At 41.0% G+C, this 27,277-nt stretch overlaps 2 protein-coding genes across 2 annotated transcripts in view; one reads left to right on the forward strand and one right to left on the reverse strand.

The window, feature by feature from the left end:
* The window catches only part of LOC113020872 (cytoplasmic phosphatidylinositol transfer protein 1), a 55,196-nt gene extending 34,601 nt beyond the window's left edge, over positions 1-20,595 (forward strand). The window contains exons 2-9 of the mRNA XM_026165142.2: positions 2,743-2,891; positions 7,677-7,765; positions 9,144-9,151; positions 13,028-13,099; positions 14,860-14,955; positions 16,981-17,136; positions 17,732-17,795; positions 19,339-20,595. Of these exons, the coding sequence (XP_026020927.2) occupies positions 2,743-2,891; positions 7,677-7,765; positions 9,144-9,151; positions 13,028-13,099; positions 14,860-14,955; positions 16,981-17,136; positions 17,732-17,795; positions 19,339-19,649 (945 nt within the window). The 3' untranslated portion in view covers positions 19,650-20,595. The remainder of the gene's footprint in view (positions 1-2,742; positions 2,892-7,676; positions 7,766-9,143; positions 9,152-13,027; positions 13,100-14,859; positions 14,956-16,980; positions 17,137-17,731; positions 17,796-19,338) is intronic.
* A 1,263-nt stretch (positions 20,596-21,858) lies between these two features.
* Positions 21,859-27,244, reverse strand: slc25a19 (solute carrier family 25 member 19). Its single transcript, XM_026165143.2, has 7 exons — positions 27,104-27,244; positions 25,668-25,828; positions 25,220-25,375; positions 24,950-25,120; positions 22,961-23,141; positions 22,750-22,880; positions 21,859-22,665 (listed from the first exon to the last, which is right to left on the reverse strand). Exons 2-7 carry the CDS (start codon positions 25,797-25,799, stop codon positions 22,450-22,452), a joined length of 987 nt encoding a protein of 328 aa, XP_026020928.2. The 5' UTR covers positions 25,800-25,828; positions 27,104-27,244; the 3' UTR covers positions 21,859-22,449.
* Positions 27,245-27,277: the final 33 nt, after the last annotated feature.

Here is a 27,277-nt window from a genome sequence, read left to right on the forward strand (position 1 = left end):
TGTCGGAATTCTGGATTTCATGTCATAGACTGGACAAAAGAATCTCTCAGGTTTTCTTTGTATTTTAAATGAATAACACACTTTTGTAAACTGGTTATCATGGGTTGATTTGGTCATGAAATATGTTCGGCATATGATGGCATGTTTTTAAATTAAAATGAGTGCAAAAGCAGCCAGTGTCCAAAGAAAAACCTTTTCAGAAGGGAAAATCATGGGGAAAATATGTGTCCTTTCAGCTGCTGACTGCTCCACTGAGCTCAGCACTAGCAGGCTGTACAGATGAAACAATTAGATAACAGACAAGGAAAAAGCTCCATGAAGAACTTAACTCTCTGTGTGTTCATTACTCGAAGCAGCCAGCTTTGACCAGTGATACTTTTTTTTATGAATCACATTATTCCTTGTTGTTTTATGCGCAAATTTTGACAGACTTACTTAAACGTGAGGACCGCAAAACAGGATGCAGGAGTCAAGATAATAAATCTACAAAAACAGTTGTTTGATGTCAGCGGAAAAGTGCACAGCGGGTGAAGACAAGAGGATAAACAGACCGTAACTAGGACCCGGAAATTACACATTGACAAACACAGATGAGGAAACAAAGGAGGCATTATGAGAAACTGGACATATTGAATTCCTGGAAAAAAATGCAACACAAAAATTTCTCCAGAAAAGGAGAAGCTTTGGATTCATAGTAGAAGTTGTGCCTCGGCGCTGCAGCCATGTTTTAAAATGCACAATTTTAATTGTGGAGGTAAAATGGTTTGTGTTGCACTTTTTCACAGTTTCACTACAGCTTGGACAGCATAGCTGGACAGTTTCTGTGGACAAGCCTGGCGCTTCCATGAAAACTACAGGCAACTGCAGCAATCTGCGAGTAAAATACGCATGGGAATTCATGTGGAATACACATTTTTCACTAGGGACAGGTTATCCTTGAAATTTTTGCATATCCACTATATGATAATAAAAGTCTATCTATCTCTGTGGGTTTCTAGGGGGAAATGGGGGTCATTAACTGGTCTCTAGGCCTGTGTAACTGGAGCTTTAGCATTAGTTTTCCTGGTAATCTTCATCCATCTCCAGCAACCACTTACAACATGTTGGTGAGCTTTTATTTTTCCCTTACGACCAGCGGTTGCCAGATGGTCAAGGATCTGTGTCTAAACCTGTGTAAACAGGACCTTTTTCACTTGATCTTAAATTGTCACCATGATTGTCCCGTACAAAGTGGCTGTCAAGTTAATGTCACATGGTAAATGTTCACATATCTGTAAAATCTCACTGTATACGCCTGTCAACTCCTTGTCTACAATAGCACGCTTGTGTGCGCTCCCCGTTTAGTGCTCTGGACTTTTGGCTGTTTTTTGGACTTTGACATCCATTTGAGCAAAAGGTTTATTTTCAGTTACTCTGCCTGCTCTTGATGCCCTTTGTCCTGCAAAACATGACACCGAAACTCAAATGTCTGATGAAATCCAAAGTCCAAGTAGCTCAACTGTTTTTTTTCTCTAAGCAACAATTCAAAATCCCGCAGTATAAGCTCGCACGTATGATGAAAAGAAGCAACAAATATTCACATCTCTTAAACTGGAACCAGCTCATTCTTTGCCTCTTTTGATGTGCTGATTACCATATCAGCTGCAAGAAGAGCTCAAAATGTGGGCAGGCTCGTGTGTTTGTGTGCGACTAAATACAGGTTCCACATCTATTATGCCTGGTCTGTTACTGTGTCATTGCAGTGGAAAAACTATGCCAGACTCCAACAGCTGTGCTGTCAGAAACTCACAGCCATCCACATTTCAGCTGGGAATTCTCTGTCACAGCTCATTGCTCTCCTCTGATGGTCAGCAGATGGAAAAATTTGGCATTGTGATATAAGAAGTTTACTGATATACATGAGCTCTGTTTTTTTTTCCACTACACTATCACATTTCACTCCACTCCTTGCTTTATGTGGCTGGATGTAGAGTCACAAGTCAACAGCCCAGACGATCCTATTTTCCATTAGCTTAACACAGCTATCCTTGGTTGGAGCAGTGTGTGTGTGTGTGTGTGTGTGTGTGTGTGTGTGTGTGTGGGTGTGTATAGAGTCCTGCATGAGCCCTTGGCATTCCATCAGCGCGACATAAGTCACCATCAGGGCAGTATCAGTTTCCCCAGCGCGTAAATAGTCCCATGAGCAGTTAGAAATTCTCGCTCCTGTGCTCGTCGTTTTCGAAATGTATGGAAAATAGTTGCCGTGTGACAACCCCCCACCCCCACCCAGTCTGTCAAGGTGGCCGAAAGTGACACTGTCACAGGCCCAAGTGGGTCAGTGAGTGATGAGTGAAGGATTGTGCGTGTTGACTGATGTGTCACAAGGGACCATGGGATGGGTTCGTGTAACTGTCTGTTGCCACTGTTACTATTGTTGTGCCACTTGGTCCTGACCTGACACGAGGCCTTTATCACTGTGCTGCAGACGGCTCCTAATCCAGCAGTTTTCTTTTGCTATGGTGACTGCCCCCAGGTGTCAGGAGCGTGCAGGTGCTGTAATCCTGGTATTTTCTCTCCCGCATTTATTTTTATGGCTTCCATAAAATCAGACGATTGGGTCAGTTCCTGGACTTTCACCAAGAAGATTTTGTTTCCGTTAACTTCGGTCGCAGCAGCATGCTGATTCAGATGTGTAAAATGTTAATTGCCTCCCTATATTTGATAAAGTCTCCTTTTTCTTTTTGGTCCTCCTTTGTTTTTCAGTACCGGATCGGCCAGCTGTATATGATCAGCAAACACAGTCATGAACAGAGTGAACGTGGAGAAGGTGTTGAGGTGGTGCAGAATGAGCCTTATGAGGACCCAGAGCACGGATCGGGCCAGTTCACAGAGAAACGGATCTACCTTAACAAGTGAGTGTAATTTCCCACCTACAGTGGGCTTGAAAAAACGAATAAATAAAAAAGTATTTGGACTATAAACCACTGAGCAAACGTCTAAATCACTTTCATAAGGGCTTCTAACTTGCACAAACCTATATACTAACATATATACTGTCAAATTCCATGTATATATGTAAAGAATATAGCTTATATACTGTATATATAGTAACCAATGATCTATCCTGTATTTATTCCATAGATTTTTCCAAAGGCTTTGCACTCAGCATCATTTTACAAATAAATATAAATACACTATATATGTAGTTATTGTCTGTGTCATATTGCTATTGTCCGTGTTGTCTATTCTGTTAATGCGTAGAGCGAAGAAAAAGATAAAGCCCAGTTCCTTGTATGTGTACCCATTCTTGGATAATAAAAGGCTACTCTGACTGTCTAGCACTTTCTCTGACAATAATAATTCTCAGCATTGAAGCAGTTTCCATGTATTGAGCTTCTGCTGCTTAGTTGTTACGTGATTTGACAAGTTAAAGACAAGCTCACTTATGTGCCTCTGCATAGCTGTCACTGAACTCATTCTTTCAGCGTGTTAACACACGATTAGCCGCTGGTGACATGTCTAATGATCTGCTCTGCTGAAATTAAAATCTAAAATGAATGCCTGACAAAGGGTGTGTTGAGGTTGTAAAGAAGCCCTCTCAATGCTTTTTCAACTAAAAGCAATGCCAGCTACAGTGGCTTGCAAAAGTATTTACCCCCTTGAACTTTTCCACATTTTGTCACATTACAGCCACAAACATGAATCAATTTTATTGGAATTCCACGTGAAAGACCAACACAAAGTGGTGCACACGTGAGAAGTGGAACGACTAACTGACTAAATAGAGTGCACCTGTGTGTAATCTAATGTCAGTACAAATACAGCTGCTCTGTGACGGTCTCAGAGGTTGTCTAAGAGAATATTGGGAGCAACAACACCATGAAGTCCAAAGAACACACCAGACAGGTCAGGGATAAAGTTATTGAGAAATTTAAAGCAGGCTTAGGCTACAAAAAGATTTCCCAAGCCTTGAACATCCCACGGAGCACTGTTCAAGCGATCATTCAGAAATGGAAGGAGTCTGGCACAACTGTAAACCTACCAAGACAAGGCCGTCCACCTAAACTCACAGGCCGAACAAGGAGAGCGCTGATCAGACATGCAGCCAAGAGGCCCATGGTGACTCTGGACGAGCTGCAGAGATCTACAGCTCAGGTGGGGGAATCTGTCCATAGGACAACTATTAGTCGGGCACTGCACAAAGTTGGCCTTTATGGAAGAGTGGCAAGAAGAAAGCCATTGTTAACAGAAAACCATAAGAAGTCCTGTTTGCAGTTTGTCACAAGCCACGTGGGGGACACAGCAAACATGTGGAAGAAGGTGTTCTGGTCAGATGAGACCAAAATGGAACTTTTTGGCCAAAATGCAAAACGCTATGTGTGGCGGAAAACTAACACTGCACATCACTCTGAACACACCATCCCCACTGTCAAACATGGTGGTGGCAGCATCATGCTCTGGGGGTGCTTCTCTTCAGCAGGGAAAGGGAGCTGGTCAGAGTTCATGAGAAGATGGAAGGAGCTAAATACAGGGCAATCTTGGAAGAAAACTTCTTGGAGTCTGCAAAAGACTTGAGACTGGGGCCGAGGTTCACCTTCCAGCAGGACAACGACCCTAAACATAAAGCCAGGGCAACAGTGGAATGGTTTAAAACAAACCATATCCATGTGTTAGAATGGCCCAGTCAAAGTCCAGATCTAAATCCAATCGAGAATCTGTGACAAGATCTGAAAACTGCTGTTCACAGACGCTGTCCATCTAATCTGACTGAGCTGGAGCTGTTTTGCAAAGAAGAATGGGCAAGGATTTCAGTCTCTGTGCAAAGCTGGTAGAGACAAACCCTAAAAGACTGGCAGCTGGAATTGCAGCAAACGGTGGTTCGACAAAGTCGACTCAGGGGGGCTGAATTATTAAGCACACCCCACTTTTCAGTTATTTACTTGTAAAAAATGTTTGGAATCATGTATGATTTTCGTTCCACTTCTCACGTGTACACCACTTTGTGTTGGTCTTTCACGTGGAATTCCAATAAAATTGATTCATGTTTGTGGCTGTAATGTGACTGGGCCATTGCAGTACCTTGGGAATTTTTCTTTTTTCAACTATTCTGTTGTAGATTTTCTGCTTTGCTTGGGAATATTTTCCTGCTGTAAGACAGGTTTAGCTGACTGCGTCATGTGAACAGGTGTGTGACAAAAAGAACGTGGACCCAGATGCAGGACTCAGTAGACTGACATAACTCAAAATCACAGATTTATTTTATTGCTGACAAAAAGGCAAATTAAACAAAAACCAAAAACAGTAATTGTAATCTGGCTGACAAGACAGGGGAAGATAAACCGAACATCATGCACAGAAGAAGAGACACTGTCAAAATAAAACAGAAACCATGTAGGTAACTTGACAGGACAAACCAGCAAACCAGAGAACAGAATACTGAGACCAGACAGACACAGGGGCATGACTGGCGAGACAGAAAGGAATACAAACACAGCAATAAGACAGACTACACATGGAAACACACAGAGGCAGTAAAAACAGCAATGAACTAGAATATAAACACACTACAATACAATGTATAGAGGATAGTATGACCAGGGAAAATACGTGACCTTGGGGCAATTGTACTTACTTTTCTACAAGACTGGATGTGATTCTGTGAAACAGTTTTTCACTGTTACAGATCCTTCCGGTCTGCTTAAGCCCTGATTATAATCATGAAAAAGCTCCAAAAGGCACCAACAATGCAGTATTTGAAGAGATTAAACTGGAACAATCTATTACATAAACTCGATGTCTAAATGAGTCTATCCATTAATCCATTAAAATTTACTGAATTGTTGTGCAGGTAAAGCAATGATGTTACTTTCTATTATTATTATTTCATATAGTCTTATTCTGGTAAGATAGATTCTGTGAGACAAGATTGAGCCGCTCACTGCCAAAAGTCAGACTGTGAGATAAAAAGCGATCCATGCGAAGAATACCAAAGAAGGCTGAGGTGGACGTTTTTGTGCTCTGAAGTGACAAGTAAGTGGGCCTTTGGGAAATATAAAGTGTCACTGACAAACTCAGTGAAGAGGAGGGCAGAGTGTGGTGTGCGTTTAGCCGAGTGTGATAGTGTGTGTGTGTGTGTGTGCACAGAGAGATGAGGTCAGTGTAAATGATGGATAATTTGAGCAGTCGCTGTCGGACACCGAGCGGAGCCTGCATCCCTCCACCCACAAACCACCTGTTAGTATGTTATAGCTGCATTCTGTGCGTGTGTGTCTGTGTGTCTGTGTGTATGTGTATGCGTGGCTTGCAAATAAGGCAGTGTGAGGACATGTGGCTAGTCTGCTGTGTCTGGACATTCCCTTGGCTGTTTGACAGGTTATTAGAAGGGGACTGAAGGAAACTGTCTGCCTCATGTTCCCATAGTTTATACAGAGTCTTAAGCCATTTGCAGATACACACTGCAGCCCTGAGCATTGATTGGACTTATCTAATAGAGGTGCACGTGAGAACTCAAATGTCCAGCACAGTCACACGGGACATTAGTCAGTTGCTTTAACCTGCCTGCACCTTTTGTAAAATGTATGCATAATGTTGCATTCTGCAAACACTAATAATTTAGTGCTCTGCCTGCCTGCAGGTGAGTGGGCGTCATGTGTCCTGCCTCCTGCTGTCTCTATCTAGGCAGCTCCCTCTCCTAAAACAGAGTATCTCCAGTAGCAGAGCGTTTCCTGCTGCATGCCCAGTGTGAAAAATGACAACTTTTAAAATATCCTGATCTTATTCTTCTGAAATGATCCAAAGTTCTTGTGTAAAATGGCTTTAGTGACAAACCAGCTCAATTTCCATATTCACTTACATCTAGCAGACATAGAAAAAGAAAAAGAGAAGAAGTTGGAGATGTGAGAGTTAAATAATCAGTGGTTAAGAGAGAATTTTTCTGAAAGGTACAACTTAATGATGACTTTGAGTCCAATTATGCTGCTATTTGCTGCGCTTTGATTGTCTGCTTTTCAGGGAGCAGAAATCTGGACTAAATGTGATTTGGGCTGTAGTGAATTTTTGTCTGATGGCACTCAGTAATGACTGTCTGCAACCCTTCTTTTCTCTCGGCGTCTATTGGCAATCAGGACTTACTGTTCCAAATGTCAAAGTCTCAAAAGTCAATCTTCTCCATTCGCTGGTATTCACTGGTAAATTTGTGTATTTCTCAGATTTCTGACATGGCAATTTCCTTCCAGCTCACCAAAGCCCTGATGTTCCCTTTCCGCAGCAATCTTTTTTTTCTTCTTCTTCTTTTTTTTTTTTGATTAGACATCCAATGAGGTGCTCAACTACTTAGCTGTCAGCATTTAGAATCTATTTGTGCTGAGTAATAGCCCTCCCCCTGTATTTCCTCTATTTGCCTTCCATGCCCTTTTCTATATCTATCACAATGAACGCTGGTGAAACTCCCCTGCAGGGTACAGGGTGTAATCAACTTCCCCAAGGGACTATCATGGCTGCCCTGTATAGCCTCCATTATGACTCCACACAGCTGGATGCTTCTTGTTGCCTGTTCCAGATAATAGCCTAAAGAAGAAGAGTGGAGAAACTTTAAGAGGAAACTACCAAGGCTGCACACAAACTATTTATTTAAGCTGTTCTCTTTCTTCTTCTTCTTCTTCACTTTACTAACCTATCCACTCGTCTATCTTTGACAGCAAGCTCCCCAGTTGGGCCAGAGCAGTGGTCCCCAAGATCTTCTATGTCACAGAGAAGGCTTGGAACTATTACCCATACACTATCACAGGTAATGCTTTAATTATACGCCTTAGTGTGCTCTAAAAGAATTTAGAAGAATTGGTGCAATGATATAGGATCACAACTCTGTCCAGAGCAAATAGATTTAGAATGAACACTGCCGTAAAGGTGGTAATCTGCCTGTTTTTGTTCTCAATAATTAGCATCACTGTTGTGTGGATGATAAAAATCACACTTTAATTCCACCACAACATTAGAGCTAGGCTGATATGTTGGCTGATATTTGCTAAAACCAATATCAGTATTGTTATTTGTAGGGCTGATAAATGAAAAATTGAAAAGTAAACAAGACGTGGGAGAAATACCGTTCAACCATGTTGTGAGTGATGACATTAGATAGTTTGCACACCAGAGGGCACTCTGCAACGTTCCTGTTGGCCTGTTCGAAATGGCACCAACACAACGTCCAGCTGAGCTGAGTAAAGTGTCAGGGCCATTTTACACCTGCTATGCAGAGCTTTGCAAATGAGAAAGTTGACAACAGATTGGCTAGTTGCCATTTTTGCAGGTCAAGCACATCTTGATTTTTGTAACCTGCTGCCTTGTGCTGCCTTGTGCCGCCGTAGCTGCGTCAAAGACACGAGTGTACAACTGTGTCGTTTTTCTTTACCGCTTTGATCACATCGAAACAAGATTCATTTTAAACTTGGTTGTCATGTTTCTTAGTATGTAAACATATAATACCTACATATAGAATGAAATGATGGGTTAATCTGTTTGTTTCATTAGGAAAATAATTATTTCATTGTCAAGTGTTGTTTTTCACCATCTGGTCATTTCTACAACATCGTTCCGTTTTTACATTTCCACAATAAATTTGGCACCAACAAGGTGTCGCTATTTATCTGTCAGATTGTTTTTCTTTGATTTATTTAAAAATATTAGCTGCAATGTGCTTTCTATCAAATGTGTAAATTAAAGCGATAGCATTAAGGTTTTCAAAAAGCTTATAGCAGAGCTAGAACAGCTCTAAATGTCACAAAAATACCGATAGATGGCAACCAGTAAACATCATATTGCATTTGGGATTTTTGTATGTACAGTGTGTTTATATGACAGACTAAATATGCGCTCAGCAGGACCGTGCATGTCAAAAACAATCAGTGTCACACAGATTTTTAAAAATGGGGCAATATCATAGTGAAATGGGCTCCTCTCATGTGCTTTTACTGGAAATGAAGTGCTACTGAGCTGAGGCTTAATGGTTCTTTTTTTTTCATTGTGAGCTGAAGTATTTTTTCTTCTCTCCTCTCGTCTTATCTCTCTCATTCTCTTTCATGCCTTTGTCCCCCCACCCACCTCCCCACCCCCCTCAAACTCCCATTCCCATCCATTATACTGATGGCCTCTGCTGATGATATGGTCAGAGTACACGGTGAGTAGTTTTGGTGTACCTGCACGCAGACACACACACTCATACACACACAAAACCACTTTGATCGACCAGCTGCCTGGAAGATCTCGTGTTGTAGAGTTTAAGGGTGAGTGTTAGAAGAGGAGCGGGTTATGTTTGTTGAGCACATCTCTGACAACACCCAACACTATCAGTATCAAGGACATCAGTGCATGCTGAGCAGCATGTACTGCTAGAAGACAGTTGTAATACTTTACTTTATTGTGATATTTGATATTTACTGGTTGTAACAATCATCAGGGCATTTACAGCATGAAGCAATGTCCATATTAACCCAAGTCCTGCCTGTGAGTTCTCAAAATACATGGGCGCAAATATTCACTTTAATATTAGAAAATATCAGAAATGTGGGTGCTGAGCTGGAACTGTCTCAGCTTTACTTCCTGGAACAAGAGAAACAGAGAACACGTCTCCACTGCTCTAGAGTCCAGTGGCGATGGGCTTTACGCCACAGCATCCGTCGCTTTGCAGTGCACTTGGTGATGTAAAGCTTGGATGCTGCTGCTCATCCATGGAAAACCATTCCATAAAGCTCTCTGTGCGCTGTTCTTTAGCTAATCAAAAAGCTACATGAAGTTTGTAGGTCTGTCGTGATTGACTCTGCAGAAAGTTGGCGACCTCTGTGTACTGCGTGCCTCAGCAGCCGCTGACCCTGTTCTGTGATTTCACATGGGCTACTACTTTGAGGCTAATTTGCTGTTGCTACCTAATCACTTTCACTGTCTTATAATACCACTAACAGTTGACTGTGGAATATTTAGTAGTGAGAAAATTGCATGACCGGGCTTATTGTACAGGTGGCATCCTATCACTGTACCATGCTGGAACTCACAGAGAGCGACCCATTCTTTCACAAATGTTTGTAGAGGCAGTCTGCATGCCTAGGTGTTTAATTTTATGCAACTGTGCTGATGAAAGGGATTGAATTTAATAATTTGGATGGGTGAGTAAATACTTTTGGACTACTTTATAGCGTACAAAGAAAACAAAGTGAAATGAATCCAGCTTAAGCTTGGAACAGGACAGACACTGAGACACAGACTGAGGGGGAGACAGCATTATTTGTAAAAGTTGATTATACAGTAATGTTAATCAGGGGGATAGGGCACAGACAGGTGAAACTAATCAAGGATAATGAGACAGGAGGAAGTAAAATTAGAAACAAGACAGAAAGAGAAAAGATTACCAAAATAAAAACGTGTAGTGACTAACTTTGCACAACAACAACACCATAATGCACTTAAACTCAACATGAAGAGTAAGTCTGCTATGAAATCAAAATAGGAACAAAGAGCCAAAGCTGAAGCTAAAAAGGAACATGAAAATCAAATATGACAACAAACATTAAACTTAAGAACCAAAAAACCTCAGATTTAAAGACCCAGGACCCAGAACAAGTGGCACTACACCATACAGCTCAGTGCAATTTGAAGCATTATGTTTGTTTAAGTAGTTTAACCTCTTCAGTCACACAAATCTAGTTTTTAGTTATCATGACTGCCATGAATAACATGTTGTGATTGCAGGTATATACGAATATAAGAATATATGCAAGAATAAAAGAGAAAGGGAAATGTGCCCATCTTATCATTCTGTCCTTTTTTTCATCAGATTGTGCTCACAGCAAGTGAAGTCTTTAACAAAACCACCATGCATATCTGAAACAAATGTAATTTCACGTCCGATCCCCAGTGTGATCTGATACCTCGATTAAATCCAAACAAAGTTTATTCTCTTTTATTATTACCATCTGTTTTTTTCACCTCTCTTTCTCTTTTTGACGTTGGGGATTTTTTTGCTGCGGATAATTTCGGAAAATGAGAATAACACAAAAACATCACGGTTAATTTACACCCAAGTAATGGGATAAAAATGGAAATTAAGATTATGAATATCGTCTCAACTGTCGCTTTAAAAGTGAACCTGCGAGACAGCAATAGTCATCATTCGCTGCTGGCAGCTGATGGCACAAAGCAGGGAAGGGTAACACAGATGTCGAGGCATCCCTGTGGAAGGAGTGTAATCCCTCCAGCGTGCAGAGATCTCTTCTGAAGTTAGCTTCCAGTTAGGTAGACGTGGAATATCTCCACAGGGAGAAGCTCAGGACAAATCCTGAAAAAAAAATCATCCAAGTTGCTTTTGGATAAATTAGCTCCTCAGTCTGTCCCTAAGATTGAGCCCAGACACGCATATCTGAATTGATTTGTTTTATTCAATACTTCCAAGCACATGAGAGTATCAAACTTGTTAGAGTTTCAGATTCGCGTCCAGATCCCTGCTTCAACAACAGCCGCACCCCTGCTGCTCCAGCCTGTTTGTCAATATGAGCTAATCAGGGGAACTTTTCATTAAAGACATTAACAGAAACCCCACAGCTCTCAGCTGTTTGAATGTTTAATTGACTGTTGCCAACAAAAAGCACTAATGATTTGCACCGGGACATTAAGAAGACATGCCCTAAGACATGCCCGCCCAGACACACACATGCACATATGCACGCACACACACGGCTTCTCTGTGTGCGAAGCAGCAGGAATGCATCAGTGAACCACATATAAAATCAGCAGCAGGCCGTTTCTTTAGCCTCGCTGAGATTATGCAACTGCCTCTGCAGCATCTGGATGTTTCAGGGAGGTCACGCCAGCTCATGTGAAACTGTGAAACTTTTCTTGAGTTAACAGCCTTAAGAATATGAGCGTTGTGGCAGCAGCTACTGTGATTTTTGGATGCATGTCACATCGTTACCTCTTACTCTGACTGCAGAGTACAACACATTACTCCTACAGGAGCTCCTCTCCCATGTGGAAACCCATACCACGAAGCCAGCAGTGCACAGTTTTGGTGCTGATGTTAATGCGACAGGAGGTTCGGAGCTCTGCAGTCATTCGTGGCTGAGTTGCCATGGTTTTTGTATCACTTACAGCTGATTGCGATCTAAGATGGAAGACATTTCACCAGCTGACTTGTTGCAGTGGTGGCATCTTATTACAGGACCTTTATTTCTGGCACCAAATTAGGTTTTAAAGAAATATCTTCATTGTTCATCTGTAAATGACAAACACCTTTTTAATATTGACCAGTTTGACTTGAAACAGCAGGTCAGTTGTTACTGATGTAGGTTCAAATTAGTCTTGTTAACCTACTAATCCATGTTAGAGCTGCTTTACGTGTGTAGACATTTATCCTCTGTCACCATAATCAGTATCAGAAACACAGAGACAGTTTTCTTGTTTCTCTTTAAGACTCACAAGGCCACTGAATTGTGCTGAGTAATTACAATAAGGCCTCTCGCTCCACATCACTGTGAATATACCATGTGTAGCATCACTTATTGATGGCATGCATAAACACAAACACTGGCTTTTGCATTTCATGTATCCAGTATTCATCCTTCTACACTGTATAATGATTGTGTTGAGCTTTAATTTGGTTAAAGACAGTAAAAATGGACGAAAACACTAAAGTGTGATGTGGTTTTAAATCTCCGGAGTGAGAGAATAACCATTACTGCTTTGGTTTTGTGTAATAAAACCCAAGATATAAGCCCCTGTCAGACACACGGTCCTCTCCATTAATCTGATCTGGCATCTGAGCGTGTCGGCTTCTTGTGCTTTCAGCACAGCAGCTAAAATGCAGCGAAGCTAAAGAGTAAGCTACTGTAAGACTACATGCACACATATTGACCTAAACAACAGGATGTTGTCACTTTAGCAGACCGATGAAGCTTAAAATGTTAAAAATCTCTGAAAAAGGGGCTGGAACAAACAACATTAAGCAATGCAGTTATTAACAGAGAAACTCACACGTTGTTTATTTCTCACTTTTCCCTCCCTTCAGTGCTCCTTCCTGCCCAAGTTTTCCATCCATATTGAGACCAAATATGAGGATAACAAAGGGAACAATGATAATGTGAGTAAAGCTCCGAGTGCCGTGCCGTTGGAAGTGAATCGTAGGAACAAAGCTGCATCTAAAAGAAAGAGGATAGAATTTAGGTTCTCTCTTTTCATGTACCTTTGCCCTTTTGTGCTCTTTGCTGTCTGCTTTGTTGCCTCATCTTGTTGCTTCTTGTCTTTTCCCCAAAATCAAAAATAATGAATTCTCTTTGTCAGAGGGTTATTGCATCATTGTGTGCCAAGGAAATCAGGAGAATTATCAGTCATTCTGCTGTTCTGATTTCTTCAGGCAGTGATTGCGACTGTTAACATGAATGTTTTTGTCTTCGTTCATTTGTATCTTGGACAATCACAATCTTTTTCAATCTGTCATTATGATAATTTCTCATAGATACTTTGCCAGACACATCTGAACAATAGGTGGACAGTCTGAATCTCTATAACGAGCAACGTTTTTGGTTAACAGCTCTTTGGGAATCACTTTGTTGGTGCAAAGATACAATTTTATGCCTGTCAAACCTCAGTGTCTTTGGCATTTTTCATACAATTAATTCACAGAAAAATGTGTTTTTCAAGACAGACTAGTAAGAAAGTCCCTAAAGACAAAATTTAAAATTGGTTCTTTGCTAAGTTGTTTGTTATGTGTAGAAACAACAATGGTTCAAATGATCCACTGAAAATGGTCACGTAGACGGACTAGACTGAAAGCAAGTGAAAAAGCAGCCTGTTGTCTTAAGACCAACATTAAAAAACCTTCAGACAATCTGCAGAACTAATGTTTAAGACCACTTTTAAAAATTACAAGAAAGTCTGGCTCCTTTAAAGTAAAATATGAAGAAATAAGAGCTGGTTAAAACCTTTTGCACAGAACTATAGCTATAAAATAGATTGACTGTAATTGTCTTTTATTAAATCAACCTGACAAGGTCCTGCTGGTTGTGTTGAGTATTTCAAACCAGGTAAAAGCACTTCAATTGATCTCCACCTCACCTTCAGAGCAACACTTGGTATTGGCAGTGGAGGCAAGTCTGACTGTTGCACAATATTACTCGAATGCACAATGTAGTAGAAGGAAAAGGCTGCGGCCCCACCTAGTGGTGGATTATGAGAGTTGCAGGAACATCACGATGGTTTCACAGATGGTCAAAATCTCACATTTGAAACTGATTGTAACAAATGTGGGTGCAGGCAAACTCAATAGAAGGGTCTTTCCGCTCTCATGTTAACACCCCACTGGTCCCACCATTTGTGCAGTCACCGCTATTCTCTCTTTATTCCAGCCTCCCTCATTTCTTGTAATAACCTTGGCAGTTGACTCCCTGCCCTTTGCTCCTGGCCCTATACCCATGGAAAAGATTCAAAGAATGCAGGAAGTTAAATTAATGTCCATGACTCAAGAGCGCTTTCACTGCTCTGAAAGGAGCGGATAACTAGTCAACATTGCTTTGCTGCGTCCCGTGAGTCACACAGGAGGAAATCATTGACCACTTGGTGTGACTCACATTCCTACTCACAGTTTGTTTGGCCTATTGTTTGAGGGTAAAGCTAGAAGGACGGGACGTGCTCAGGAAATTATCTTTTTGTCAAACGTAAACCCTTTCAACCACTGCTTTCCTGTACAGCAATATGATGTGTGACTAAAATGACTCCCAGCATTTACGTGATGCGTGAAGCTGCCTTTATAAATCCACCAAGTGACGGCACTTCATCCCACAGCATTTGTCAACGCCACTGATTGAGCTGTCCTCACATACTGAACTGTTCCCTGTTCCTCAGATCTTTGGCAGTGAGCCCAGAGAAGAGGAGATGGATGTGTGTTTGTTGGACATCGCTTACGATGAGATCCCCGAGCGCCACTACAAGGAGTCGGAGGTGAGGAGAGCGACGTCACTGACCTCAGGATGAGGAGTGAATGAATACTTGCAGCCACGGCACAGATACTGTGGAAGGAAGTGGAAAGAAGGGTGAATAGGAGGGAGGAGGAGAGAAGTCAACAACTGAGATGTGAGGAGAAGGGAACAGAATAGGGTGTTATCTTTTCTCCACCAGCACCAGCTCGTGTTTGACCACCAGCTGGCCATCTGCCTCCTCTGGGCGATGGAAGGAAGGGAAACACATGTTTATGTGTGGGGGAGGTGATGGGCATTAGCTGTGGAGATTTGACATTTGTATGCGCGTGCGTTCGCTCATCTATCAGGACGTGATGGTCATAAAAAGCTGAGCTATTAATAACCAAGAGGGGTCATGACAGCGCTGCAGTTTTGTTATTGACACCCTCACTTTCACACACGCACCTCCCACCGATCTCTGTCATCCTCTGCTTTTAACCACTGAGAGCTAAGAATAGCACAGACATGCTGTCCAGAGCTAAACACAGAAGTCAGATGTCTAATGTAAATATTATTTTAAAAACAGATGAACTGTGTCAAATGTCGGGGGTTAAAAACAAAGGAGAAAAAAGTCAAAGGTCTGACAGCAGGTGCTCATGATGCAAACACATGCAACCAGCGTCCACAAGACAAGGAAGAATTTCCAGTGCTGAAGATAAAAAGACGTTATTGTAGTGTCTAAACGTATTTTAACTAAATAAAACCAGCATGCATCACACTGAGAAATCAATTAATACAAAAAAAATGAAGGATCTTTAAAACCACGTTTGGCTCAATACGGCTCAACACATGCATGAGTGTCAGATGCTTGATTTTAATGGAATTTGATGTAATCTTAATCAACAAAAAGCCTCTCTGCCCCACTGATATTAGTTCAAGCCATAGCTCGTATAGAAAAGGTGGATGTCACCTATTTTGTGTTTGTGTTCTGCTGTTATTAAAGCCTGGAGATGCTGTTCACAGTCACAACTTAGTCACAACTTAGTCACGTCTGTGTTATAATCTATTTTATGAACATAATTTACAAAATAAACCTCATGATGTATGAAAGAAGGTATTAAAATAACATTTGAGACCATAAAGTGACAAATGCTTTTGAGTTTTTTGCCGTTTGTATGATCATGGCACAGTCTGGCCGTGGGTGAGTTTGCTGCATCGTCCACTCCTGGCAAGACTGTGGCAATGCTCCAGACCTGCAAACTACCAAAACCTTCTGTTTTTATAGAGATCCTCACACTTGCTGGTGATTTGACTGGATGCAGCATATATGATGCAGTATATAGAACCAAACTATTTGCAGCCAGAGGATTTGCTCCCTGCTGGTCACCAGAAAGAAATCATATTTAAAGCACTTTGACTTTGGCTTCACTTTTTAGACCTTCTTGAAATACAATCTACAGTTAATGAAACTTGTTCAGCAAAACCAGGAGGAAAAGTAAGTGAAGTAAAACATCTTTTGGAGAGATATTTGCTTATTAAAAAATGTGCTTAAAAGCGATTAATCTGTCATTAGCATTTCTCATCTTTCCGTCTCTCAATACACTTGATGAAACATTTTATGCGGAGAAGAATATAACAGACGTCTTCCACCTCCTCTACAAGTACTTTCCCAGCAGGGATAGAGACACTCTGTCACACTCAGATGCATGACTCTAAGACAAATGAGCATCACAGCATAATTAGTCCACTGGGAGCAGTGATTAATGCGTGTAAAGTTTCTGAGACTCCCACTGTGCTTCTTAGCTATACCCTGCATTAGCCTCGTAAATAAAAGCAGATGATCCTGTCCTGTGGGCAGAGAGGAGGAAATTGATGTGTGTGAGAGAGATTAGATGGCAGGAAGTATAGTTTTAATTTGAAGTATTGGTTTGAAAACAGTTCAACAAATTTTCCTTATGGTCTTATGTAAATTTTATGAGGATTATCGACATAAGATTTGTTTGTGTTTATTTAACTCCTGGGGAAAAATGAGTTGTTTTTCTGAACCTGGTTTCTTGTGGCCTTGCAGGACCTTCGGTATTTTAAGTCAAAGAAGACGAACCGAGGGCTTCTGCAGGAAGGATGGCTCGACACCCAGGACCCCATCATGTGCTCCTACAAACTGGTCACTGTCAAATTTGAAGTCTGGGGCCTGCAAACCCGTGTGGAGCAGTTTGTACACAAGGTCAGGACAAACCATTTTTGGGGGCAAGAGACACGTTGTAGATGAGTTTCAGCCTGCTTATATCATCGTCTGAGCCAGAGGCGTCCTATCTTTTGCTCTGAAAACATGTGATACACGGCCGTGAGCTAGATCAGCAGTTCTATTATCACCTTCAACAATATCTGCCCTGTTCGCATCCCACAGCTTGCCTTGCAGCACCACCTCCCTTTTTCTTGGCTGCAGAATTTAAACTTTGTATCTCTCATTTCCCAAATCCATTTTGCTACAGCATCTGTCCCTCGGGTCAGCTGTCCCTGCACTATCCTTGCCCAAGGCACCCACACACACACACACACATTGGAGGCAGGTTCATTACTCACAGGCTAACACCAGGAGTGTCCCACATAAATCATAATCCTCTAGGGGTGAACAGAAAATGTTTGAAGTGAGAAATGAAGTGAAACTCTTTGTATCCTTTAGAGCGAATGCCGTCTGATTTGCAGTTTCTCTCCTTGAACTTCCTCCCTGCCTCTGTCCCTGCCTGAATTCATTTTCCTGTGAGCTTGCCTCCTTTGCTTCCCTTTTCTCTCTTTTTATTTTTTGTAATCTTCCTCAGGTGATCCGAGATGTGCTGCTTTTAGGACACAGGCAGGCCTTTGCCTGGGTGGATGAGTGGATTGGTAAGTGCGCAGAAGATGACAGTCTTTAGAAAACTTGGGTTAGTTCCATGTGCAGGCATTGACTCATCTCACGATTGCACCCACTTCACATACATTTTTCCATTTTAAGATGGAGATCATAGACTGTATGCAAAGGATGGACATAGCTAGCATGACATTATCAATTTGTTTATTAATTTCATCAACTTTTAGCTTTGTGACCATCTCCATCTGGTGTTTTTGGAGTTGGAAATATTTGGATATATTTGTCATATTTGGACATGAGCATAGTGTGCTAAGTTATCAACTAAATGTTAGCAAGCTCTTTTTAGCAGGGTGTATGCATGCAGTGTATGGGTACCATGCACAGGAACAGATACCTGTTAATAATTCTAAATAGGGTAAATGCTAGAACCTCCACCACCAAAAACAGAGAAAAGACTCCCTGAATGGCCTGTTAGGACAATTAACCACGAATGATAACATATAAAATGTTCCACACTAGATGGGTGACTACAGTTAGCTGTAGTGTCACCTCTGCTAATTGGTTTTGCCACATCCTACCTCCTCCTACAGAAGTGTGGCTGGTTTGTGTATTTTTGAAACTGTCTTAGAAACTTTGATTTTTCATCTTGTTGATGTCAGAGGTTAGAAGAGAATGCCCAGACTGCTTTTATAGGAAGAGAACATTAACTCAAATTCTCATTATAATCAAGGTATGAAGAACAACATCTCTGATTGTGCAACATGTCAAACTGTAGAGCAGATGGACAACAGCAAAAGACCGCAGGTGTGACTACTGTCAGCTAAGAACGGGAAACTGAGAGTACAGTTTTCTCCTGACACGTATTTCCCTTGAAGCAGTTCGTTGTAAGACCTTGAGAAACCTGTGTGCAATATTTCCACATTTGCAGCCTCACCACATTAAATAAATCTGCAAAGTCCCATTTCCAAAAAGCTCGAGATGCTGTGGACATTGAAAATACAAAGAAGTTGTAAATCTTAAAGTCATATTTTATTCACTGTAGAACACAGAAACCATATCGAATGTACCAAAGTAAGAAAAACATTAGCTCATTTTGAATTTGATGGCAGCTACACGTCTCAAAACAGTTGGGACACGGCCCTGTTTACTGCTGTGTAGCATCCTCTCTTTTTTAACCATGAACATCTGTTAACTTAAGGATATGAGCTGCTTGATTTTCTAGCTTTTTAACAGTCCTGGGTCTTCATAGCTCCATTTCATATTTCATGATGGGTCAAATGGTTTTAAGAGGTGAAAGGCCTGAACCGCAGGCAGGCCAGTTCAGCACCCCACTTCTACTACTACTAAGCTCTGTTCTGAAACACATCTGTTTAAATACTTGATGTGTTTTCTATGTTTTATTGTTAATAAATTATGTGTTTATTAGAATTGCACATCTCTGTGCTTATATCACATAAAAACTGCATTAAAATCTAATAAAAACAATTCTAAAGATTCCTTGTCTCTCATATATGGGGACATGGATAGCTCAGTAGGTATTTTTATTATTAATATTATGTCACTGCTCCAACCCAACAGACATGACCATGGATGAAGTAAGAGAGTACGAGCGTGCCACGCAGGAAGCCACCAACCTGAAGATTGGCACTTTCCCCCCTACCATTTCCATCTCAGAGAACCCCCTGCCATCTAGCACCCGCAGCGGACCCAACAGCGCCCCGTCCACTCCCCTCTCCACCGAAGCCCCTGATTTCCTGTCAGTGCCCAAAGAGCGACCCCGGAAGAAGTCAGCTCCAGAGACTTTGACCCTACCTGATCCAGGCCGCAGGGATTCACTCTTCAAGCTTCCAAGCTTTTTCTCCTGGAACTCCAGTCCGCAACCAGAATGAGAGCGGGGCTAAGCCGCTGTTAAACACCCCTGACCTGCGTATTAGTGGAGGATGCCTACCCAGCACATCCTGCAATGTTCCCTCAGCCATCTGAAGAAGAAGTGACTGTCCTGGTGATCCCAGCCCCTCAGCCGACTCGCCGGCGTTCCAGCAAAGCCAACAGCTCTCAGACTGCCTTTACAGGTACAGCTAGGCATCCACAGCAAGGCCCGCCAAGTGTAAAGGTGTAGTAAATCCCAGTGAGAGTCCAACAAAAGCACCTGCAGGCTCCTCATCCTTCACTTCTCCTTAGAAAACAGCCAGTCTGCACCTTTCATTAATCAGTATGGAGTCCAATTAGCCTGACTGAGTGTAGCATACATTCCTGAAATCGTTTTATCCCACAGTGTCACCTTGTTTTCATCCAAGCTCAGGGTGTGTTGGTGAAAAGATATCGAGAGACTCAGTGCACATAAACTTAACATTTGTTTTCTGCTTTATCTTTAAACATCTCTGGCTTTGTTCATTTATTTGGTAACTGAATTATGTAGTTGGGACTCTTGTTGGCCACTGTAACAGTCGAGTATTATGGTTTTCACAGTCTGATGTAAGGTGATTGTGTATTCTTGTATATACTGTATGAAAAATATAAATGTGACTCAAAAAGAATATCATATCAAGTGATGAAGCTGCTTTGACATTTCTGTAATGTGTCTCAGCAGCCATGATGTCTTCATGAAACAGCATGATTCTTGACTACCGAGGCTGCCCTTAAATATTTGTGAACTGAATGTTTTCCTTATCTGAGCCTTATATGTGATGTCGTGTTTTACAGGAGTTTTTACAGACTTGGTCATGTGGTGTTGTTTTGCTGCTGTATTGACTTCATTGTGGTTTTATTGTGTTCATTTACTGTCATACTATTGATGGGTTTTGTATTCAGTAAATGAAAGTAAATACTGCTGCATCCGTTACTGTGTGGAGAGTTTGTTAATGTGATCTATCTGAATGGAAAGACAGGCTTGTGGCTCATTCAAATGCAACTTTGGAAATCAAGTCATGTTATTGTGGAGAATCCACTTAGCCAAAACAAAAAACGGATCAGACATCAATTGCAGAAACGATAGTCTTTATATAGGGCTTCAAAAGGGGATGTACAACAAATAAACTGCTCGACATCAGAGCAACATATAATGGCTTCCCGAAACTTTCTTTGCTAGCTAAACCCAGAGTAACTTTTGTCTACCACAAAGGATTCTGGGAAACACAGTTTTCTAATGAAAATACCTGTTAAATGCTCCCTTTTAGCAGAAAATTTAATCTATAATTAACAGCACTCACTAAACATGTGGCTAACACTTAAATCACTTACAAAATAACCAAAATGCTGTTATCAAACAATAAACTGCAATAAAGTTACAACATATGCTGTATAAATTAGAATGAGAATCAGAATACTTTATTGATCTCAGAGAAAATTTTGTGGCCAGATATGCTCCAAGACAGTAAGAACAGTAACTAACAAGTTAAATCAGCAGTATTAAATAAGACAATATATTGCAAAATAGCTCTAATATATAAATATCTCAACATATTACGTGAAATTGTATATAGATGAAGCTGAAACTGAGTTCCCCCTCTCATCATACTGCAGATAATTTATCTGAATTTCAGGAGCAAGGCCACACCCCCCTACATGCCACTTTCTGTTCTGTCTACATGCTCAACTTTTGCTACCTTTTTCAATTCATACACTTCTCATTAGTACAGGCGATCGCCTCTGAGGCCTTTCCCACGACATCTGCCAATATCTGCAAGAAACACTGTCAAACCTAAATGAGGATGTTGTCACAGCTAATGGACTCTTTGGTATTTTCCCTGCAGATATTAAAGAGATGCAACTGCTGTGCAGTGTACTTATGCTTTAGATGGAGGAATTGTAAGAGAGTAAGCAGTATGTGGGCATTTATGCAAACAGAGCATGCATCCAACATGTTCACATTCAGTTATTTTATTTATTTTAAATATGTAAACCCTGTTGTGAGCTCTTTGTCCTCACTTATTCATTTTTCATCATTTAGGGGGCATGTGATGACCCATGCACATGTGCCAAACTTCAATATGTAAATGGTTTTTTTAATAAAAGGTGTCAAAAGGCATACGATTCATATGCACACCTCTAGTGAACACTATGTTCATCCTGGTCTACACACCACACATGCAAACACAATTCCTTAATCCAAACTTTATTGAAAAAATAATAACGTCATAGTGTTCAGCAGACACATCGACACAACTGCTTTAACAGTGTAATGTAACACAACAAACTAACTGAACTCTCAGTTAGCAGTCCCTCACATACCCAGTCCTCCATAGTATATAATGCAATAAATATTAAGTGCTTTTTTTTGTCTGTGCACAAAACCAACACAAAAGCTTAATTTTGTTGTATTCTTTTCTTGCAACTTAATGAAGTCGAACAGTTTGTGTAAAATGACACAAAATGCTCAAAGTGTGCAAAGTTCAGTTTGAATATTCAATGCTAACACTTATCTTTTTAAAGCAAGTATCCACAAACCTTGAAATCCCACATTAAATTCATGTTTTTAAAAAAAAAAAAATCCAGCTCTTTTGCGACACACACTCAAATGACATCACAAAAAACATAATGTAGTAATTTTTCTGTCGTGATATGTAAACACAACAGAAACAAATGATGATATTGACCCAGTTGACACATTTTTTTCAGTGCAAGAAAATAACAAGGCATAAGTTAGTTTCCAATGTGCGTGATTGTGTGTGTTGCTCCCCTCCACCTTCATCATCTTCTGTTAAAGTCTTTGGCGATGACATTTGTTCCCCGTTTCTCCTTGAAGTTATGCATGGCGTTGACAAAAAATTCATACCAAAAAAAGGTGAAGCCTGTTGACAGCGCAGCTTTTACGAGACTGGGGGACAGGCCTTTGAAGAATCCTCGGAAGCCCTCCTCTTTGGCTATTTGAACCATGCAGTCGAGCAGACCTCTGTAGCTCCGCACCTGCACAGGACAGAAGGCAATGCTTCAGCATCAAACCCAGAGCGCTTAATCAAATATGATGAAACATGCTGTTGAGGAGCTTACCTGTCCAAAGTGAGCTCTGGCTGCTTCAAAGCCCCCCACCTGCAGTCTCTTCTTGAACAGATCGAATGGGTACGTGATTGTTTTGCTGATCATTCCAGCTCCACTCCCACAGACCAGGCTTTTTAAGTTTCCTTGAACATAAAAAGTGACAGGATTTTAAACTGAACCCTGTGCAGGTGTAAACGCTGCACAATTAAGAGTTTCCACTCACCTCCTGAGTTCCCAGCTTCGGGTTGTGGAGCCAACAACTTTTTAAAGATATTGTAGAAGAAGAACTGCAGGCCAGCGTAAGGAAACACAGCCATGAGTGTTGGTGACAGGCCGCGGTAAAATGTTAGAGTTCCTTCTGATCGCCACATTGTAGACACAGCATGTCGCAGGTTCCTGTACACCTGGAAATAGAAAACTGGGTTTCAGCAGTATACAGCGAGCGATTCTGCCTAAGGCAGGAATTCGAGAATATTTAACATGCTTTATGAATATTTCATCGTTGTAAGACTTGAAATGGTCTTCAATGCTGTTGGTAGTGTGGGAAACAAAAACTTGTTTCCAAATCCTCAAATATTTCTACATTCGCCTAATTAAACGTATTTGCATATCTCTGTCCTCAACAGACAAGTGAGAAAAAATTAATACTGGATGCCCGTGATCATTTTGGGTCCTCGGGTGGCATGATTCTGTCATGGAAATCAGTGCATGGGCTCAGGAACACTTCCAGAAATCATTACATGATCCACAAATGTAGGTTAAAGCTCCCTCGTGCAAAGATAAAGTCATATGTAAATGCCACCTTCACGTTCTCTGAACAAAGCTCATTTAAAATGGACTTTGGCAAAGTGAAAAACCTGTTCTGTGGACAGACTAATCAAAACTTTTTACTTCTTTTGGAAAATATTGATGCTGCATTCTGCAGACTAAAGAGCAGAGGCACCATCTGCATTGTTATCAGAGCTCAGTTCACAAGTCTGCACCTCTGGTATGACGGTGCGTTAGTGTCTCTGGAATTGACACCACTGATGCTGAAAAAAATATACACAGGTTGTGGAGCAATATGCGTTTCCACTTAGGCAACGTCTTTTTCAGAGAAGGTCCTGCATACTTCAGCAAGACATATGCTAAACTAAATACTGCATCTATTTGTATGTAAAGGTTTTAGAACAACATGTGCTCTTGTGCTCTGAGGGCCTCTGGATGTCTGGAGCCTGGATCTCCTCCATACCTGCTTCTTGCCCTGGAGGACGGGGCTATGGCCCCCCCCCCACACCCTCTAGCAGATCATTACATGAAGGAACCTTTTAAATACAAGCGCACTCATGCTCACAGGTGTACACACAGGTGCTCACAGACACAAACTACACCCTTTTTGGCTCCTACCTCAAAGCACACGGTGTGCTGTCGATCCTACGTGCTGCACAATAATATTCAATATTTAGTATTTACTGTTATATTCACATCGATCATTGCAATGATGTTGTTTATTATATTGCTCTCTTTTTCCCCCCTTTCTCAACAGGTGATCCAGAAGATTGATATGTATTTTTTTTTTCCTGTTTGTTTTTGTTTTTTTTCCCCTTTATCACCGTTCCTCTTCCCTGCTGTTTTTCTTTCCCTACCTCTCTTTCTTTCTCCCCTTTCGTTCCCCCAGTCATGTCTGTCCCATGTGTAACATCTGACAATAAAATAAAGAATAAAAACAAAGTTGAATCAAATAGACCAATACGGCAAGGCCGGGATGATCCATTTGGTAAAGTAAATCCGTTGGGCATCTTTCTTCGCCTTTAGACAATAATTCTGATGGCAAAAGAAAAAAAAAAAAAAAAGGGACAACATATGCTCCCATCCATACAAAATCCGGCAGCTGGTCTCTTCAGTTCTCAGACAACTACAGCCTGAACAGCCTGTTCCAAAGTGGTAAACAATATGTTATAAGATACGTTTCTGTTATCAAACTTAAAATGATTTAACATTTTTCTTAAAAATTTCTCAGTTTAAACACTTACTATATTTTCTGTACTCTTTAGTGAAAAAATGTGACTTTATAAGATGTGCAAGTCATTGCATTCTGTTTTTATTTACATTTTTCACAATGCACCAAGTTTTTTGAAAGTAGGACTGTAAAATAAAAACCTGTATAACGAGCTGATGTATGAAATTCTGTCAAACATTGACAGCGATCAGGATAAGAAATGATTAGTCCCACCTTGGGTTCTCCCTGAGCTGCAAAGCGTGTCCGCAGTGTGTCCAGAGGCTGGCAAACCACTGTGGCAGAGCAGGCTGCCAAGCCGCCACAGACGAAATGAACGCCTGCTGTCTGGCTGTCATACAGCGTTTTCTGATGGACCAACTCTGTCAGAAACTCAAAACTCGCAAACTGCAAATTGGACACAATAAAAGCAACTGTGTTGTTGAGATTGTTTAGAGTAATACAATTGTTCCACTTAGCCTGCAGTTCACAGTTTGCAGGTTGTACCTGGACAGCTCCGTAGCAGATAGAGAGGAGCTGTGCTGGGATGTGGCCCTTCCAGAAAGCAGACAGTCCCTCCTCTAAATGAATGCAGCGTGTTGCCTGAAATATCCCATAGTACTTCCCCTGTGGTGTTTTTGAAGACACACGCTCTATCTGCAGCTACAGGGGGGAAAATACAGATAAGAACACAACACATGACCTGCATTTATCAGGCTTCAAAAATCTCTTGATTAAAGTTGTTGTTTTTTGGGTTTTGTTTTTTTTTTTTTTTTTTTTTTTTAAACTGAATGCAAATGTTTGCACATGCTTTTAGTACAGTCACCAATTGGAAGGTCACAGCTGCTACTTCACGGTAATCTTCAAAGTGAGCACGAATTCTCACTTCTGGGCTCTCTTCTCTCACCATTTGGACGCAAGTCTCACATGTTCCAAAACAAGTACACATCCTTACCTGAAATCTGATTTTAATGACATCAAAAGGACTGATGAGGGCTCTGGTGACCATCCCAGCAGCTGAACCAGCGAAGGCCGCCTCCTTTGGGGACAGAGGTGCACCCTGGACACCAGGGTCATAGCCCACCATGTCTCTACAGCCTCAGGTTTCTAGAAACTCTAATGAGACAAATGACGAACCCTTTGTTCAGTTTAACACAGTTAAAAACAAACTTTAATTCGAGTTTAAATAGATAAAGATAATCTTAACTGCATCACGTTTGGTGAGATGAGCTTGTTTTGTATGTATAATCTTAAGCACAGGTGTTTCCAAACTGTATTAAAGTGAGTATTTTGATATTTATAACAACAGTTACATGCTAGATGTTATAAAACCTCCAGTTTGGTTTTGGGGGATGGACTTTAGAACAATACACAGTAATATATAACTCCTATATACGTTTCATGAAAATGAGAAATGGGTGTTTCCCCATTTAGCACATTTCGTTTACTGAAATGTGCTAACATACATGGGAATGCAGTATATATTCTGTAGATTTTTTATACTGTTCTAACAAGCTTGAAAGTCAATATTTTATATGACCACCTTTATTGTACATCACAGCCTGAAGTCTCTTAGAAAAGCTTTCTTGTAATTTCTTTAAGTAGTCTTCCGGAGAAGTTCCCCATGCATGTTTGGGATCACTGTCATTCTGAAAGCCTCCACCATGTTTTACAGATGGCTTTTCTCCTTGTCTCCCTTCCTTAAGCATGGCTTCTTGACATCGACCCTTACACTGAGACTATTTACAAGGAGACTTCAGTGAAAAGTTGATGGATCACCTGCAGGGCCAGTTGGATCTCTCGCGCCCTGTGTCGGTCTTTACTATTTCTTAAGGACATGGCTTTCATTTGCCACCCACCAGTCCAGTTTCCTCAAATGTTTTAAGGATACACAACAGTGGTTGATAACTTAATTAGTGTGCCATTTTATGCCTGAATGACTTCATATGCTAGTGTTCAGTGGTTCAACAAACAAACTAAAAAACAAAATTTTATAAGCCTGGAGAACTATTGCTCACACCACTGAAAAAATGTCAACTATGTCTGGCTCCTCCGAAGTAAAGTATTAAAAAAACGAAACGACGGGTGGCTCAAGACTTTTTCCTAGCAGCTGTTTCCACGACATTACATTTACAGCTTCACCCACGTCATTCGTGTTTTGTTAGGTGTCTGTTAATGGCTGGTTTTCTTCCATGTTCACCATTTATAAAATTATAACACAACCATCAAATGCCATAAAGACCAGAAAAATTAAAAAGAAAAAAAAACAAGACATGTGGAGGACATATAATAAGACCTTGGAACTAGCTAAACTAAGCTAAGGTAAACTAAGAACAGAGCAGGCATTAACTTGGCTATAATGGTAACAGAAGCAGACAAATATCACCGTACCTTCATGAATACCACATCAGCTCCAACAGTGAACCTCAACTGGTACAGTTCAAAATTAGTAGAACAGGAACAGATTTCTACTTCTTGCTAGCACGCTCCTAATATTACTGCCGGGTCGGAAGAGTCTCTCCAAGACGAAATATCACGTCAAGATAAGTACCTACCTCACTACAC

The sequence above is a fragment of the Astatotilapia calliptera genome, chromosome 4, assembly GCF_964374335.1.
Source record: "Astatotilapia calliptera chromosome 4, fAstCal68.1, whole genome shotgun sequence".
Taxonomy (NCBI): Eukaryota; Metazoa; Chordata; class Actinopteri; order Cichliformes; family Cichlidae; genus Astatotilapia; species Astatotilapia calliptera.